The sequence below is a fragment of the Tyto alba genome, unplaced genomic scaffold (genome assembly GCF_018691265.1).
Source record: "Tyto alba isolate M040663 unplaced genomic scaffold, T.alba_DEE_v4.0 Super-Scaffold_2, whole genome shotgun sequence".
NCBI lineage: Eukaryota > Metazoa > Chordata > Aves > Strigiformes > Tytonidae > Tyto > Tyto alba.
The window spans coordinates 17362429-17382503 of NW_024881282.1; the positions used below are offsets into that span (position 1 = coordinate 17362429).

Genomic DNA, 20075 nt, shown 5'->3' on the forward strand with positions numbered 1-20075 from the left:
GCAGTCTTCCAGACAGCTATATACAGAGACAAGACCTACTCACACAGATGTGAGCTGTATTCCATATCATCTGTTCCTGTTCTGATACTGGCCAAAATATTTTTGCTATAAAGGGAAAATAACCTAAAAGCTTCCCACCAAAGATTACATATCAGGAAAAGTGGAGAGCTGGTTCACAGAAATCTCTCAAGAAGCATGTGCTGTTTGCAGAAAGAGATAATAGCTAAATTCTCTGTCCATTCTCTACCTTCAAAAGCATATTAAGTTGTTTAGGGCATTTAAAATCCTGAATCTATGTTGTAATTACAGATAACATTTTCCCCAGAGCTCTCAGGAACAGCCAGCAGTATATGCTTTTATTCAACCAACCTGCTTGGAAATCACTGCAAGTACTCCATGGCACATAATTTCAAAGAAGTTTCTCAAAACTTCTGCTGAGTGGTGGTCCTCTCACTATCTGCCAATAGCAAAGGGCAAAGAAAGTAGGTAATTTACTCCACAACCTGTATGGGCCAAACTAGAACCCAACCTCAAGTTTACCAGACATGGTTTATTTGGGCAGTCACTTTCCACTCACTCTAAATGAAGTTAGCTAAAAATACTAAATATGGGAAAACCACATTAATTTTCAACACATAATAAGCAACAAGAGAGAATTACTGAGAACATCAGCCACAAAGTTTAATTCAGTAAGTTGTTTTAATAAAGCTGAGACATTTAGCCAAAATGCATTGATTTCTTTGCTGACAGACTGAGGTTTAGTGCTCTGATCACTTCCGACTACAAGATGAAAAAACAGGCAAAAGAAACCTCCGATTTCTGACTGTAAAATCACTATTTGACATAGAGGCATCTCGCAACATTGGAAAGATTCCTTGCATCCACGCGGAACAAAGGCAAATACTATACAGGGATAGCCACACTGATGGCTAAACTTCCATTAAGCACTTCTCTTGGCTAAGAGAGTCAGGGACTTTTGCCAAACTTAAACTGCTTTTACATTATAAAATAATAGTGGGTATTGGTCCCTAACCAACACAGTCACTAGAGCCTAGTGAATGATTCAATTAACCCATCAGGTCACCTACAGCAGTGTAAGAGGAATCACCCTCTAAGGCTCCATTAACTTTATTGACTAGGCCAACACTGAATATCATGTGAACTTAGACACGCATCTCACAGTGGGATACATAGAAGTGTTTTAACATTGTGCTGAATCCCACCTGCAGTGTGTAAAAAAGATTTCTTCCCATTTCAATAATATCCACGAACAGCAATAGCTGGAAATGGAAAAAAATGTTGCTTTGCAGCAAAGGGGCACTCGCTTAAGTCTGAGAGAGAGAATCTAGCACATCCTAAACCTGCTGAAATGTAGAGACAGTCTTTAAAGAGAGAAAAACAGCTCAGTGATTAGAGATTTACCACCTTATCTTCTAATCCTATACAATTACCAGAGAGTCAAACATGGTACCAGTCTGAGTAGAACCTGACATTAAGTCTTCTGTATCCTGTATCTGTGTTGGTTTTGGCTAGTATGGAGTTAGGTTTTTTCACAGCAGCTCTTATAGTTCTGTGTTTTAGATGTGACAAAACCCATGCTGATAAACCACTAGTGTTTCAGCTATTGCTGAGCAGTGTTTTCACAGCGTCAAGGCCTTCTCTGTTTCTTCCTCTGCCTCTCCAGTAAATAGACTGGGGGTGCACAAGAGGTTGGGAGATGACACAGCCAGGTATATGGCCTGAATGGGAATGGTATTACAAGAATGTCTGATTTTCAGCCCATTTTTTCCCCAATGAAACACAGAATACAAGCCTAGAGTTCATTTCCACCTCACCTTTCCCAGATGATACTGGTTTCGGACTCTTCTAAAGCCACCCTTCCTATTTCTTTTTCTATTTGTGATGTCTACAGCACTCACACCCACAGCAAGAATAATAGTATAAGAAGTTGCAGTAAGTCCATCAGCAACAGCAAAAGTGATAGCATGGAAACAGTTTAGCCAGTGTACACAAATATTGCAGGGCACACAAGGATGTGGCATCATTCTGTAGTCACCGCAATACAGTATTGATGCTTAATTTTGTAGATGACTCAAGGGGCTGTAAAACAACAAAAAAAATGTTTAAAAGCAGAAGTAAAATTCAGAAGTATCTCAGAAAAATGTAAAAAAACAGTCTATGGAAAGAAAACAAAGTCAAAAAAGACAAGAGCAAGAACCTAGGCTTGGGCAAAAAATATTCCGTTATAATAGCAAACTGTTGACTTGAGAGCCAGAGAGGATCTGAAGATTGCAGGAAGTCATGGGCTTTGCCATATCATACTCCTCTGATCTGCGTTGATGAGAGGGAATGAGTAGGAGGATATTCCATCAAGAATGGCAGCAACCCTTTCACATCAGCCACACTGGTAACACCTCACTGAGATATCCTATCCATTCCTGAGACTTGTGCCAGAGCACAAAAGAATAGAAAAAACAACCTCCAGGATGACATTGAAAGAATATACACAGTTTAACCTGAGCACAGTTTAATCTTCTGTTTAACCTGAAGACTACAATTTGTAAAGACAACTTAATGCAGTCTTCAAACATGCAAAAGGAACCTCCAGAGAATGAAAGAAACTACAAGGCATACACCTGGAGTTGGCTATAAAAAGCATCTAGAGCAATGAAAGATCAGCTGGCATCCTCAAATGAAGCCTTGTAAACCTGTGACAACAGCAATGGGGAAGCTGTACAGTGACAATGTGCATTTATGTCACATTAAATACATGTCAGATCCGTTAGCTGTTCGTATCTTGTCTTACAAATGCTACTCCAAGCAATTTTCACATAAAGTATCAGAATTAAGGACTTAAAATCACAGCAGAAAGAGCTGGGGGAGACTTTGAAAAGTCTTCTTCTCCTGTCTCAAGATCAAACTCTACCTACCTATCATTCCAGATCAATGGGTGACCAGTAGTTGTGCATAAATGACAAAAAAATCTTGAATAAAAATATTGTCCTCCAAGACGCTGGTCTGTGAAGAATGCCTTCAACTTTACTATAAAAAGTTATTTATGCTTGTGTTGTTTGCTAAATTCATTTTTACTGCATGTGTGCTCTAGGGTACTTCCTTTGCAAAAGCTAAAAATTTTAGAAGAATCAATTGATGGACTTTCAACTCTAAGACAGAACTTAAAGCAGGTTCATCAGAGCCATTTCAGGCCACCAACTGCCCTCAGACCACACATACAATGGCACATGAAGCTTGGGCACTGGCAAATTAACTTTTTACATCTACCCACACATCAAGAGCTCAGACTGTGCTTTCTCTAAAGTAATCAACACACTCCTTTTGTGTTGTGTGATGTCGCTCCAGGCTCTCCATGTACAGCGCTTAGGTCACACCTAGGAGGCAGAACACCAGGGAGGGTAAAGATGCTTGTAGTTAAAGATGTCTTGTACTTATAGTCATTTAAAATATAGTTCTAGTACTTCACAGACACTTACCATAAGCCTCAGAATAAACAGAGATAGCAGGGCAGTTGTGCAAGACTGATCACCGAGCAGGATACTGCGTTTAAAACTGCAGCTTCATCAACTTGTACAATGGTAGATAACTCTTTTCCAAAGACAGTCTCTTTTCCTGGGACAGTCCTGGGGCTGTATTACTAGTTTTGAAATCTGGGACCCAAGAAAAGCTTAAATGTTCTTTTAGAACCAGCTTCCAGTGGTTCTTAACTTGGGGGCTAAAATTTACACCAACTTCCCTGTAAAGGGTGCAGCAGCATGACCTTCTTGAAAGAAACTTGTTACCTTTCTTTCTCACTTTTAACAACATAAATGCAACATCTAGAAAAGTAATATCACCACACAGCTACATCAATATGCACACAAGACTTATGATCTCAACAAGCTTGGATTTCTGAAGTTTGTTCCTTCATACTGGATTAGATTGTCTTGATTTGTGAGGGCTAAAAATGGCACTTCTAGCTAGAACATTATGGAAATTGTTTCTGAAACAGCTATGCTTAAAGTAAGATTATAGCAGCCTGTGCCTCCACATCTTTTCATTCAGTAGCCCAGCTGGAATTAGAAAGAGAAAACATGCTTTAATGATAAAAATACAGATGCAGAAGACAGGAAATGCTGAAAAAATTTTGATCAAATACAGAACCCTTAAGGGACCCATCAAAACGTTTCTTCTTTCACAGACTGCAAGAGATTTGTGATCTCCTGACATAAGAGTTACTATTTATTTTAACATGTTATTTTCCAATCAGAATTTTTATGAAATTTAAAACAAGTTGGTTGAATTCAATATGTAAAATCCCACTAAAACACATCTGATTATGACTCTAGGAGTAACTCATTGATTGGATTCATGAACAAACTGAAAAAAATAAACCCAAATACCCCTAAGATTGAATGTTGCTATATTGACTTTTAGCAAAGCAACGAAAATCTATGCTGTTCTCTTCCCGGTATTTTAACAAAAACAAAGCAACAATTCAGCACTGTTACAGCCAAACTGCACTAAATGCAGCATCTCACAGTCTTACTCCAAAGGAAAACACAAAAGGAGAAGGCAAAAAAAGCAAGTGGAATATAGACATAAATGAGAACTACCTATCTGGAAGAACACCAATAACTGGCAGAAAGCCTTGTTTTTCATTTTAGCTGAGTTTACCTCCATTTACATCAACCACATTTTACATTACCTCAGTTTACATCAACAGATGACTTCAGGCAATCTCCCTGACATCAACCAATCACTGGTTATGCATAAGAATAACGATACTGTGGCAGCTTTTGCACTTCATTTTGTAGCTAATGGTGTGATACAAATTCACAGTGCTTTCCTCCAATTTGAGCAAAAATAATAACTTCAAACCGTGGGTCCTTAATATGAAGACAATTGCCTCATGCTTCAGACAGCTTTCTACAGCAACTGCATGGGCCTGGGGAATAGGAGGTTGAATAATACAGCTTGAGAAAAAGTGAAGAGGAAAGTGAATGTCTCACAGGAGCCTGTTTAGTTCACTTTCCCCAAGACAGACCCAGGCTGGGAATCTTCAAGGTATCAAGGCCTGGGGCAGATGATCTGCTTCACTACAGCATCCATTCTGGTTCTCTCTAGAGAACTTAGTGGCAAACATAATTGAATGAAAAGTTCTGGAGTCTGAGTTCTGGCTCAAACCGTACCCAGGGGTTGATGGAGCAGCAGTAACGGTGCTGTGCTGGTGCAGCACACCTTCCCTGAAACCGCTGGAAGACCTAGAATGCAGGTGAGAGGCACAACAGTTTCAGCATAGCAAGGAAATACGAAGGAGGGAAGTACTACAAGTTGGAAAAAGCTGACTTGATAGCAGGGAAACATTGTATTTTATGCCAGGCACTGAGCAGAAGAGTAGCAGCACATATTACATGTAAGAATCTTTCTGCTACACAGGGGAGGACATGAATATGTTCTAACACCTGTTAAATGACACACATAGATTCACTTGAGAAGTCCTTTTTCCTCCCTGGTTACACAAGAGTACAGAGGAGCACATCTACAGCAATGTATGAAATCGAGCTTTCAACCCTTGTTCTCCCTAAAGACACCTGAATTTACATTTTCCACCCCTTAGTACCAAAGAATTTGGGTATTGGGTATTCTTGTGGATGAAGGAGGTTTATTTAAAATATTTTAGTTTTTGTAAGTGTGAGGACTGGTCTAAGCACACCATGCCTTCCACACAAATGTCCTAACAAGCTGGTGTTCACCTTCATGGCCTTACAGATATTTATGAAGAGGAACAGCTTAACCTGAAGATACACATCTGGCCTGTGACCAATTACAACAGGATACTATTCTAAGTGTATGTGGTAACCACAGTTTTCCATTCTGAAAACTTATAGTAAGGTAAGACACATTTTCCTGGACCACTAGCTTGAGATTGCTACCCTTACTCCATATTTGAGTCCTTTCTGGTTCAAAGAATATCAGTAGTTTTGCTGAAATCAGAATAATAAAATATGCACAGACCATGAGTTGGAAAAAAACATTTTTCTATATACAAGTTAGATATCCTTTGTGAAACACAGCACTTCCCTTGAGGAACACGAATTTTGAAGGAAGTGATATAATTCAGAAAAATTGCATCTCCAGCACAGCACTGAATAAAGACTTTTTTCACAGCTTTAAAAGACAGACACTTCTGCTGCTTCCTGGCTATCTTCCAGGGGGGCAGAGGGGACTGGAGCCAACATACACTTTCAGAGAAAACAATTATTAAGTCATGCTTTATACCAGCAAACACCGCACTTTACCTAAACTTGCTTCAGTGTTACCACAATCTAAGCAACTACTAGCAGCTACTATTTCAAGTCCTATTTTCTCTGTAATCTCCCTAGTAGTCTACAGAAGATCAAAAATTACTGGAGAACAGCAGAACTGGCCCTTTTATCCACGGCTTGCTGGTGAAAAATAGTACAGATCAGACATTAAATCACTAGAATTATCATGACATCTTATTTTTAAGTTATCTCTCTGGCAGTGACACAAATCTACAAAGATCCTACAGAAAATCATTTCCAGCACAGTAGATTTCTACTTCTACCAGCCTTATTTGCCAAAATGGAGGAAAAAAAAAAAAAAAAAAAAAACAACAAAACAGTACTAGCTCTTCAGGAAAGTTGCAAAAGACCACCAAGGGACTAGAAATGAACACTTATTCAACTGTGTAATATTTAGTGATTAATTTCTTAATCAGTTCACAATGGTTAACAGAGCTGTACAGGGCAATGGTACAGAGGAACAGGAAGCGCGTTGAGACACTTACACAGTGCCTTAACCTCTCCTGTGCTCAGGACCTTCCACTTGCCTGTTGGAGCCTCTCCCTGTAGCACTGCAGCCCTTTGTCTGTAAGTCTGCACCCTTTCCCTTACGCACTGGGAGGATGGTGTGGCAATGTTTTCATCCGTGTCCTGTCCTTGTCCTGTTCTAGCTCTGCACCTGCTATGTCAGGTTTCTCATGGAAAGTGATTGACACTAATGTGAAAGTCATCCTTTTTTTTCCCCTCACGCCTTCCCACCCCCACTTTGTACCTTTTTAGACAAAAGAAAAAACAAAACCTAGTGAATAACACAGTAGATAGATAGTAGTCCTTTAAAGAGCAGACAGGTATTTCCCAGTGACATCCATACAAAAAGCTTAATAATCAATGAATGTGCAGCTCTTGCCTCTGATCAGAGCGTGTTCCAATCAGCACTAACAGCATCACAAGCAGGAACAACCAGCAGGGAGTTTGAGCAGATCCTGATGAAAATTACATAGTTATTATTGTAAAAATATTATGGTGGGTGGGATTCCCAGGACAGAAGAGTCACCTGGGGAGATCCCTGTGGTGATTTTCTTCTTTGCTGGCCATTGGAGAGTGTTTTTCCTTAAGACTCTTCCATCCTCCTCTCTTTTGATTTTTGGTTTTTATTGTCATCAGAAGTAACTGTTACCATTAAAGCTGTCATTTGCCACCAGCTATGGACTGTCTCATCATCCCTTCTGCAACAGGTCAGCTTGAAAAATACTACTTCACGTTGAAATAAAGTGCAAAAGACTGCATTAATTCTTGTGCGGGGTGGGGGTGGGGGGGGCAGCAGCAGGTTTATCAATCACGTCCTACGTGAATGTTTATATTACTTCAGTGACCTCAAGTTAAAGAACACAAGGACTCAAAATCATAAAACGACTTTCCATACAGCTTCCTTCTGCAAGTGTCTTTGGATTAATCAAAATGTTCTTAAAATGTATACCATTTTCTACAAAAAATGGTAATTAAGCACTAGCTGTATGCTAAATACAATATAAAAAAATCAGTTGCCTCAAAGATTATAAAAACTCCATAAACAGAAGCTACAGCTTGAAGAACTCCAATAGCCACACGGATATTATTCTTTTGGATCAGATAAAAAATGGAAAACTAAAAGCACTGTACAATTCTGGTTTGTCAGACTTGCAAGTTCATGTGATCTACAGTGTCCAAACCAGAAACGGGTAATCAGCAATTAAACAATATCCTTGGTTTTAAAGTATATTCATAATACAAAACACACTGGTGTTATGTGTTATTCTTAACATATGAAATATCATTTAATATAATTTACGGCTTATATAGTCTTTGACTGCAGGGCTGTATTCATTCTTTCTTTTTGGTAAAGTCATATGGTTTCCACCACTGTGCAAACTGCAACACTTTCTTCCTCTGATCCTCAAAGTTCTGTCTGATTCCTTTTCTCCAAAGCCGTGGTTCCAAGTCCAGCATGCCACCAATAATTTCCTTTGCAAGTAGAAGAAAGATAATGATAAATGTAAAATTACCTTAACATCATTTTACCATAGAATAAAGAAATATATGTTTTCAAATTATGAGAATATTTGTCACTGTTTTCTTCAAGTGCTAGTTACTAAAATTTGAAATTCTGAAAAACATACCAATTCAAAATTTAGGACTGTAGTTGTTAGATAGTTACCTCGGCAAAATTCTTTTAAGTACAGCATAGCACTCCACTACATAAATATCCTAACATTGCAAGATTGTTAATATATTAGTACATTTATGACTAAGAAGAGAAAAGTTCAGAAAAAAGAAAGCTGCCCACTTTGCTCTTAACTCCTTTGGAAGTAAGTTATATTTCACCCCAATCACTCTCAGTGTTTTTGCAATATTGACTCTTTCAATAAATGACAGCCGTGACATAATAAAGAAAGGAAAAAATTATTGCAGCTCTTCCTGTATATTCACTCTCTATGCCACACAGAGTAATTTAACCACACAAGTATTTTACTAGGAGTCATCTGTGAGTCTGTGTGTGTATGCACCCTAACTGATAAAAGCAGAAGTCAGTGTACTTATATAAGAATACTATGGCCATGAAAACTCCTAAATAGATACAACTATTTTCCATCTATTAGATTATATGTCAAATATCTAGAGTTCCTACTAATACAAAAGAAACATGGATCTGAGCATCAACCAGTGAAGAAATCAACTACTCCTTTATTCAACAAGCCAAGTTATAATGACTTGCCAAGAAGTCAGCTAATAAACTGGGATAAGGTACATCAAAGCGACTGTTCTGGCAGCATCTTTCAATTATTTAAATTTTACAAAACGGAGTGTAAATAGTAAATTGATCTTTTACATGACAATACCTTTCCAAAGTAATGAGGGAACTCGTGCTGATCTTCAATGACATGAGCAAATCCTCCTTGAAGGCCAAAGTCCACAGAAAAGTATGGCAATCCTTTAGGAACCTATACACGCAAAACCACTTTTTTAGATGTTTAACAGACTGTAGGCATTTAGTTAACCTCCCCACAACTTAATGAATTTCCAAGTGTTTTTACAGTTAATAGCCTCACATTTTATTTTAAACCACCTCTCAAATCAAGATTGTGTAGTATAAAATTGCAACAGAGAAACAGTAAAATAAACAGGCAAGGGGAAAGAACAACACACAACAGCTAGATAAAAAGACGCTGAAAACTGAAAAGATGATTACTGAACCTCCAGAGACCGCTGCTGCAGGACCAGGTAAGAGACAGGGAGGGACCAGGCAGCAGCAGGCACACTGAGCAAATGCCTTCCTGACTCCACACCTCTGAATTACATGGGTTGAGTACAAATTTTAAGACAATCACCAAAAAGTTGCATTTATTAAAGATAAGGGGTTGTTTGATAACAGGAAATATTTACCCAGTGGAAACACTGACACTCAGGGGGAAGGGGGAACACCTCTATAGGGAATACACTACCAAAAAACCCCACTACATGACTGGAAGTTATCATTAACTTGCCGAACTGGTTAATTTAATAATTTAGTCAGCCTACAGAGCAGACACTGATTATCCTGCCACTAGGAAAGACCCTTCAGTCTGACAGAGTAAGAAGTGGATTCATTTATTGCTACAGCATTGAAAGTAATTTCTGCTGTTTCACTGCAAGAAGTTATTTTCCACTCTTTTAATTGTTGAGGATGTTCCTGTACAGATAAGATTTACAAAGCCCCAAATTCACAAGCATTTCCTCTGCTACAGTCCAAATGACTGTGCAATTTTCACAAGGCATGTTTCATAAATTGCTTGAAAATTCACTCTAAAAATAATTAAGATTTAACACAGAGGGGCAATGTAGCATAGCAAGAAACATAAAACATTTTAAATGAACTAAAAAAAATCCTTAAGTAAGAAAAAAATGGGTTGGCAGGCAACACCTTAAGAAAAATGTCAACTTTATCTTATTTGTTCCTAGCAACGTATCGGTGTCTGGCTGGGATGGAGTGCATTCTTGTCACAGCAGCCCATGTGGTGCTGAGTTTTGGACTGGCGACTAAACCAGTGTTGATAACATGCCAGTGTGCTGGCTATTGCTGAACAGTGCTTGCTGAGAGCTCAGCTCTCCTGGATGTGTCCCCTCCCAGCCCACTGCCCACCCCAGCTCCCTCGCTGCGGGGAGCAGAGGGACAAGCAGAGAGGGCCTTGATGCTGTGCAAAGGCTGGATGCTTAGGCTCTGTCTCTGGACCCCAGTTCCAATTTCTGCATACAATCTGCCCATTAGATGATGTCTCAGCCCTGTCTGACCTTCCTTCCACGCACCACCATCTCCAAATACAACCCTCCAACTTCTCATACCTCAGAGCTCAGTCTCTGAACACCCTCATATCTTCCTGAAGGCTAAAGGCATTCTTCTACCCTAAAATAATGTTAAAATCACACAACTGTGAAGCAATTTACATTCAGATGAATTCTACTAATGTAAAGAAGTGTTGTGACTTAATCTGAAAACTGGCCTACTTTCAAATGGGTATAATAGTCACAAAAATGCATGGTTAAGGAGGTTCTTAAAAAAAAAAAATCAAATGTCCTGATGTCCTACTATGTGCCAAGAAAATTATAATTATTTGTGACAGTTCTTGGTTTTCCCTGTTCTGAAACACTAATAAGCAGAAGATATCCAAAACATACCTATTTTGTTTTCTGTTTACGTCCACCTTAAGTTTAAAGTCTTCCCTAAGTCCTTGCTACAAATTAATTGACTTCCTTCTTGTTTGCACCCATTAGTGCTAGTGAACAACTAAGTACTATCTTCTTTAAAACAATCTCCCATATACAGAAAACTACCATCACATGCTATTTCAGTCTTTTCTTTCCTAGATTGCATAACCCCTAAAATGGTTTCTATAATTAAGTTTTCTAACCTATGCTCTCCTCTTCTGTAACTGTCTTAAAACACTGCTGCCAAATTCAGACACAAATTTTCCAGGTGAAGCCTCACCACTTTGAATAAGGTGACCCATAACTGACTCCCATTACATTTATATGACATTTCAGCTTATGTGGCAGAATAAATTTCTTCTTTTTGATACATTTGCTATCACTGTTGGTTTAGTTCAAGAGTTATTACAATATACAAAAACTCTCCTACTATACAACCACCCAATCCCTTATTCTTCAGCATTTTATTTCCCTCGTTGTCATGTCAGCACTTCATGTCTCATTATTAAAACCCATCTCCTCTTTCCCATATATTAGGATTTTTTTTTAGTGCAAAGGTGCTATATTTACTAAAAGACACTTAAAAAATTAAGTATTATTACTACATAGTAGTAAACTACTTGCGGTAAAGTCTATATACCACACATCTTTCACTTTAATATTAAAAGATGGAAAAATCTTTGAACCCAACAGTTCCAGCGTTATTCCTTTGACATCTGTATTTACAAAGACGTTTCAGTTTAGTATCCAGGAGACAAATAAAGTACTGTTCCCTTGTTTTAGAAAAAAAAAAAAAAAAAAGACATAAAGCTATTTCTGTTTTCACTTCATAAACTTAGCAACAGAAAAGGCTGTTCTAGGTCAATGAAAAAGACACCTCATATCTTATCCCGGGAAGTAATTTGCAAATCTTTGATCTAACTTAATTCTTAAAGTTAATCAAGAAAATTATGCTGGTACATGTCCTCAAAGTGCCAGCTTTGTTCTCAACCAATGCTTGCAGCTCAGCCCGCCAATTGTTGAAATAAATAGGGATCTTTTCCCTAATGTCAGTTAGGAGTTCTGTCAGACTCTTAATTCTCATCATACCTATGCCATCTCCTGACGCACTAATCTAATTGTGTTCCCTTTCTTCTCTCTTTGAAACAGTTAATAATGAAAAAAAGATAAGAAACACTTGCTGAGAAACAAAGTGTTCAATACATCTCATTACTTACAGATTTCCGAATATCTTTTGAAGAAAGATCAATTAATTTCTTATTCATGGACCACTCTTCATCGGACTCCATTATAGCTTTCTGTAAAATTATTTTATGTAAATGTGAAAGCAGACCTTCATATACCAAACAAAGAACTAACTTTTCAATGTTGTGAAGTACATTGCACTGCAAGTACCATTTCTTAACAAAGTAACTATTTTTGGCAACCTTTCCAATTTCCACAACTTACATACTTTATACAGGCATTGTATAATATCTTCAAACTTACTTAATTCTACTGCTTTTTTGTTTTGGTTTGGTTTTTTTGTTTTGTTTTGTTTTTTAATTTAACTTTTGCCTGACACAAATTTTCTCTAACACATTTCAACTAAGAGGTTACATTCTCTCTTTACTAAGCTCATAAAAAAACTTTAATGAATTCATTATGCTATATTAGGTTTTTTTAAGTACTAAGAGGAAAATCCAGCTTAGAAGGCTGACTGTGCTTAAAAATCTTTAAAAGTGCCTCTGTATCCTCCACAAGATAGCAGTGGGTATAGTGTATTTTAAGTGCCTTTTAAATTTCATTTGCTGTGTTTTTTAATGGTGGAAACTTCTGAAAGTAAGTTTATGCAAATTACATTGCATTAAATCTTATACTTCATCTTTCGTTTAGTATTCAGACAAAACACAAGTTTTACCATCACTTGAAGCATAGGAATGAAATCAACCAGGTGGAGAGTTACAAATGTGGTAAGTTACTGCACTACTCTTCATCATATGGACTGCTCCACTTCATCAGAAACCAATCACATTACTTCCAGAAAACAAAAATAATATTTCAAAGAACAAATAAAATAATTTTCTTATAAAAGGCAAATCATGACCCAGCTGCTGAAAGCCAAAAGGCCTCAGTACCAGGTAAAAGCTTCAGTGAGTCTCTCTTTACAGAGTCAAGGGAAAGACACCACAAAAGCTATAGAAGAACGTCTATCATGCTGTCTAACATTCATCAGAGACCTAAAACACATGTAAAATTTGGGCTTACTGAAATAAAATGGGGATGAAACATTATAAATTGTTATTTCTTAAAACAGTTGGCATTATTTTCTCATTTTATGCTTGCCAAGACACATGTACAGGGTTTTAAGTTTATACTACAGGACTAAGTAAGAATTATTGCAATCCTTACAGAACTTCAAGAAACTACAATTCTTTCATCATCTTCCAGGATTTGTTAGTGCAGTCAGACTTAAGGCAACTGTGCAGTGACATACAGCTCTTCTACTGACTACATGAAAAAGAGAATTATCTCACAGGGCTTGTTTCAGGATCAAGTAATATGATCAAAGAATGGATCAAGAAATAGGATCAAAGAACCCATCTTTTCAAAACCAGTACTTGAATGTCAAAAAAAAGTTTTCCAGAAATAGAGGAATTATGATAAATACATTCAAATGACCTAAAGAAAACCATTTTCATGTACCTTAAAGTAGATTGGAGCCATATGTCCTACTTCTTTCGGAAGAGGAATGCATTCATATACCATGTGATATCGTTTCTTCATACTCATGTTTGTTTCTAGGAACACACAGTCCAAATCTTTAGCTTCAAACATTTTCACCAATGCATTTCGGAACATCTGTTTAAAGAAAAAAAAAAAAGTGTAATTTGAATTAACTTTTCAAAGCTTTCAGATATAATAATTTATATTATTTCAGTAACATAATCATAATAAACTCATAATAAATTGGATAACAGCAGCAATCGTATTAGGAAAATTCTGTATTATTCAACAATTTAATACGAGCTACAGTTCTTATGATAGAAACATAGGAAATCTAGAAAACTATACTGAATTATGCATTATAACTAACAGTTCATACTTAGTTTTAGTAAATACCACATATTTTTACAGTGGAAATTAAAACTGCGTTGAATTCCATAACTGCTCCATAAAACAACATGGCTTTAACAGTTGGTCTCAAACTTGCAGTTTTTAAGAAGGTAATGTCTTGGCTTGTGCTGACTATAGATACCATTATCCTTTCACTACTCCTTTCAATTATACAGTTTAATTAAATAAATAAAACTACAATTCCACTAGGCATGCTTGACCTTGAAGGAAAATATTAACATTGCCTCAAAAGAAAGCCATGGCTATAACCACCATCTTCACTGTACGGAAGCTGATCAAATGTAATGCTTAATACATCTGGCCTCAACGTACACTTAACAGTTCTTCTTCATAGGGATTAGGTGCTGCACCTATTCAAAGTGTATTTCAATTTATAATTCTGCTAGCTCCAGTGTCAGGGCCTTGCATACATTCAAGAGCTTCTTCTACCTGCTGGGGCTCTGGCTGCCCACGCAGGTGGTCAGCTCTGACATGCTGCAGCTGTAACTTGGGATCAAACACAGCAGAAAGAGCTGGGGAAAAACACTGTAAGAAGTGGGGGCCTGGACCCCCATCACTGAGGAACTGCAGGTAAATTCAGGCCTTTTGGTTCTTGCCTGAGCTAAGTTTCAGGGATGCCTGTGTCTAGCTGTGTACCTGGCACATCTTGGCCCTGCCTTGCTGACTTTTCCTTAAAGTTAAGACACCACTGCAGACTTGCCTGGTCATCACTGGGCCATGGCTGACCCTGCCTACCATCATGGGACCTGCTCTCTTCTCCTGGCTTGGGTAACATGGGACTGCATCTTGTCAGTGAGGTGAATTCCCCCACCTGCCTTGCCCATCAACCTTCTACCCTTGACTTGCCTTCCTCTGGAGCAGCCCGCTCTTGCTGCTCCCTGACTCTTGGCAGTTGGTATTTGCATCCAAAAAAACAAAAAAGCATCATTCTGTAGCTTACAATGTAGATGCTGAACTAAATTATCAAGCACAATGTATGATTTCTGAGACTCATTCAGACTCATTTTCAAATGCACAAAAGAGATGTCTTTGTGACAGGGTGAATTGTTTCAGAAAGTATCTCAAGATCTTGAAAATTGCTTTTTAAAAATGAAGATTTTTTTATTATACATGCTCCCTATATCATTTCCACCGTGTAAGCCAAGAAATCACTGAAACTGTATAAGCTTCACAGACTGTAGGTATCATAGCTCTATAACTCACATAACTCTTAGGTTGTCCTAATGCTTAGAAGTACAAATACCACCATTAAAAGGCTAATCTCATCTAAAGGTTTAAGATTCCCTATCTTAATGTAAATAGAGAGTTGATGAATCAAACAATCATAGGCAAATACACATATTCATAAATATCAGCAAATACTTAAGTAAATCAGATAAAAAACAAATCACTAACAGGTTTTCAATGCAATGGGACTAGAAATTGAGCTCTTCTCCCCACCCCTTCGTCATCTTGCAGAGTGTGAATCAAAATAAAAGTCTAAGAAACTTGGCCAAATATATATTAACCAGGTATTTAAGCTCTCAGAGGAGGCCCTTGTGCCCTGAGTTTTTCCTCACAAATAAGCTCCTCCATGCTGTCACAAGAAAATGCTGCCATCATCCCCCTAACAGAACTGATGAAACACAGCTATAAGATATTGCCCAGTGAATACATCATTGCACCATGACTGATATGGGACTTTACTGTTCAGAGTGACAGGCAACTCTGAATTAATAGCTCGGTGTCTTCTCCCCCTCACCCCTGCCCCCAGACCTCTACTTCCAAAATACACCAAAGGCAAGACCAATGTTACTTAAACCATTTCATACTCATGAATTAACATGTCTTTAAATATAAACAACAAAGCCTTTCTGTAGTCTGAAATAGTCTACAGTATTTTGACCTAAAAGGTTGCAAGTTGTTTTTCCCTTCAAATAATCCTGATGGAGGGGGAAGGAGAGGGGAGAGGCAGGGATTGACAATCACAGTCAATCTCTTTGGCAAGAGCTTGTTACATTCCTCCCTTGATTTTCCTTTTCCAATGAAAACAAAACTCAAAACCTTCAAAATGTCTTCATAAGAGAGTTGGAAAGAATGACCCACCATGCTTGGCACTTTATGATAATAATTCTTCTCAAAAAAAATAGGAAATTGGATTCTAACAGGGACCTCACTGATTTGAAGAAGAACGAGATAGTCCTCTCTCAGTTGACATTCACCCAATAACCTCGTTTCAAAGACCTCCAACAACAGAGGTTCTGCAGCATTCCAGGAAACTTTCTCTAGTGCTTATAAATGGGAACTTTTCTTTGGTGTTTACCCTGCGTCTCCCTTTCACAATATCTGACCACTAATTTTCATCCATAATGCAAGAATGTTCTACCTCTTAGTGCAATCAGAAAAAAGCTGCCAGATTGGAAATTATGAAAATAGGTACTTATGACAAGTATATTATTATTCAAAACGACATTATTTTACAAAACTGTTAAAACATGACAGAGTTTCTCAGCTGACCTGAATTTCTTCCCAGATGTCTTCATCCAACAGAGTGGCTGCAGTATGGTGCTGGAGAGGGGCAATCAGGCAGTGACCTTCAGTAAGGGACTGGTTGCTTGGTAGAGACAAGTATACCTATAAGAAGTGAACAAAAACTGAAGTGCCCATTTTTCTAGCATTAAAAGTCTTCCTGTTGCTGATGCTAAGAAATACATTGTTTGCTAAATTCAAACCGATAGAAGCCATTACCTTTCAGTTACAGCAAGGTACTAGTAATTTTAGCGTTTTTAAAAAGGTCCCATTATCCATCATTAGCTCTAATGAACAAGTAGTAACTAGAAAACAGTTTCACAAACAAGGCAGTAATATCAGCCTTACAGACCAACTGGTATCCTGTTATGAAAACACACTGTTTAGTTCATAACAACACTTTTTTTTTTAATATAGATATATATCTGTATGTGTTTTAATAAATTATATATATATATATATAATGCATGCAGATATAGATATATCTCTGTATATTATCTGTTAGATGTATGAACACATATATGTACACAGAATCACTGGCTCGATGTCCAAGTGGAGAGCAGTGACAAGTGGCATTCCTTCAGGGTTAGTGTTGGGACTGGCACTGTTTAACATCTTTGTTGGCAGCATGGACAGTGGGATTGAGTGCACCCTCATCAAGTTTGCCAACAACACCAAGCTGTGTGGTGTGGTGACACGCTGGAGGGAAGGGATGCCATCCAGAGGGACCCTAAGAAGCTTGAGAGGTGGGCCTGTGCAAACCTCACAAAGTTCAACAAGGCCAAGTGCAAGGCCCTGCCCATGGTTCAAGTCAATCTCAAGCACAAATATAGGCTGGGTGATGACTGGATTGAGAGCAGCACTGCGGAGAAGGATCTGGGGGGTGTTGGTTGATGAGAAGCTCAACATGACCCAGCAATGTGTGTTTGCAGCCCAGAAAGCCAACCATGTCCTGGGCTGCATCAAATGAAGTGTGACCAGCAGGTCGTGGGAGGGGATTCTCCCCCTTTATTCTGCTCTCCTGAGACCCCACCCAGAGTACTGTGTTCAGTCCTGGGGTCCGCAACATAAGAAGGACACGGATCTGCTCGAGGAGATCCAGGGGAGGCCACAAAGATGACCAAGGAGCTAGAGCACCTCCCTTATGAAGACAGGCTGAGAGGGTTGGGGTTGCTCAGTCTAGAGAAGAAAAGGCTCCAGGGAGACCTTATAGCAGTCTTCCAGTACTTAAAGGGGGACAACAGGAAAGATGGGGAGGGACTCTTTATCAGGGGGTGTAGAGGTAGGATGGGGGTTAATGGTTTTAAACTGAAAGAGGGTAGATTTAGACTAGGTATAAGGAAGAAATTCTTTCCTGTGAGGGTGGTGAACACTGGAACAAGTTGCCCAGAGAGGTTGTGGCTGTCCCCTCCCTGGAAGTGTTCCACATGAGGGTGGACGGGGATTTGAGCAACATGATCTAGTGAAAGGGGTCCCTGCCCATGGTGGGGGGCTGGAATGAGATGATATTTGAGGTCTCTTCCAACTCAAACGATTCTATGATTCTATACACAGATATATACACACAGATATACATCTGTTTGCATTTTTTATATCTATCTATCTAAGAAAAATCCAATGTAGCATAACACATATCTATGTATTTAATTCCTTGGCCTACAAAAAGTCTCAAATCAAACTAAAACCATCAATAATAAATTAAAACTTTGGAGAAAGAATGACAAAAAAGCCTATACTGAAGCATTTCAGGTATTATAAATCCAAATATTTATATAACTTTTAAAAGCATTAATAGAAACAGGAAAGTTCCCTGAACCAAACTTCTGCCTATTTGAAAGCATTTTAGGTTTTAAAATGGAATTCTCCACTTAATTTTCTTTTCTATCATTGAGATACAATTCTTTACAAGTTCAAATTTCCTTCAGTGCAGTGTGATTTAGTTTTCCACAAATCCACCTACAGACTAATCTCTGCACTCAGGTCTTTCATTATGGCTCCTATCTCCCACAAATCCACATATGTGAAGTTCTGATATCAAAGATTACCTTTAAAATTCATGTCAGATTTATATCTTTTTCTCTCTCACCCCTGAGGAATTTGTGAAATCTATTGGAAGGGCAAGGAAAATAAGATACAGAAAAATAAATCATTTCATAGAAGCAATTTAATTCTTAATCTTAGGTACTCTAACATCAACACTGCCTTCCTTTATTTCTTTTTTATTTTTACATTTGTGTTAAATTGTTATTTTCTTACCTTGGTGCCAATTGCAATAATAAGATGTTTAGAAAGTTCACTGCTATCAAAGCAGTATGGGCACTTTTCCATTCGTGCAGCAAGCTGCTGGTGCTCATGTCTTGCTTTTCTTCTTTGTATTTCTTCCTCTCCCCCACTGTGCGCTCTTTTGGCTGCTTTGGAAACAAACATGTCATCCAGAGTGTAGTAGTCTCTGTCAGTTTTTTCCATGAGCTGAAAAGATATACAGAAAAATTGCATGTATATATAAATAAACAAGAAAAAGTACTTAGCTCTTTGTAATATCCTTTATTGAGGAAAGCATAAAGTACAGAAGCAGTAGCATTGACTCCTTCCACATGGTATCTGCAGCACATGCAACCATCAGGGTCATCTCCCATATTAAAATAAAGATGTGTGACAGCAATGAGAAAAGTGCATTGCTATATTCCATCTCAAGTTAAGAGCTAGGTATTTCAATATTACATTGACATAACTTCAGCTTTAAATAGGCACACAGTTTTTTAAATGATATATTATCATAAACTTTACTTCCATCTTCTCTCTCCTCCTCTCCCATTACAACTATCACTATCCATTGAATCATCTCTTGTGAAATAACTAGACCATGACTCTGCACCTCATATTACATTCTGTGAAAACATGCCAACAGCTATTCTTACCAAGTAAACAGTACTAAGTCGTTTTGTGAAGAAAAGAGTCTTTGTCTTCAATATTTAGACTTTCTTCAGTGCAACTGTTGCTAGACATGGACAACGAACATAACTAGCACATTATCAGAAACAAGGCTGAATGATCCACAGGTTTTTTGTTTGCTCAATAATTACTACATTCTAGTTAAACGTGCCACATTTAAAAGGAAACTCTGAAAATACTAAATTTGTTATGAAGACATGCATGAGGGTCAGCGGCATGTTACAGGATCTTAACAGTGAAAACCCTACTTGTGTTTAGTTTAGTAGTGGAAATTCCTGGTTTGTTATGCATGACCTCTTTTAAATAATAGTACTTTTCAAAACACCTTAAAAATACTCTACAGATCTTCTTGTGATGAAATAAATATTCATCTTATTAAACAGGTTGTATGATGCCTTTCTTCAACAGTGAATGAAGTGCTGTATACTACGAGACATCTGGGACCCAAAACAGAATGATCACCTAAAAAGCAGTAAA

At 38.0% G+C, this 20075-nt stretch overlaps 1 protein-coding gene across 3 annotated transcripts in view; it reads right to left on the minus strand.

Moving 5' to 3' along the window:
• Positions 1 to 680: 680 nt before the first annotated feature.
• Positions 681 to 20075, minus strand: part of CWF19L2 (CWF19 like cell cycle control factor 2) — a 79340-nt gene continuing 59945 nt past the window's right edge. For all 3 annotated transcript variants that reach the window (XM_042792179.1, XM_042792176.1, XM_042792178.1), the window contains 6 exons: positions 18903 to 19115; positions 16635 to 16751; positions 13707 to 13862; positions 12239 to 12319; positions 9179 to 9280; positions 681 to 8303 (listed from right to left, as the gene is read on the minus strand). In XM_042792179.1, the coding sequence (XP_042648113.1) occupies positions 8163 to 8303; positions 9179 to 9280; positions 12239 to 12319; positions 13707 to 13862; positions 16635 to 16751; positions 18903 to 19115 (810 nt within the window). In that variant the 3' untranslated portion in view covers positions 681 to 8162. The remainder of the gene's footprint in view (positions 8304 to 9178; positions 9281 to 12238; positions 12320 to 13706; positions 13863 to 16634; positions 16752 to 18902; positions 19116 to 20075) is intronic.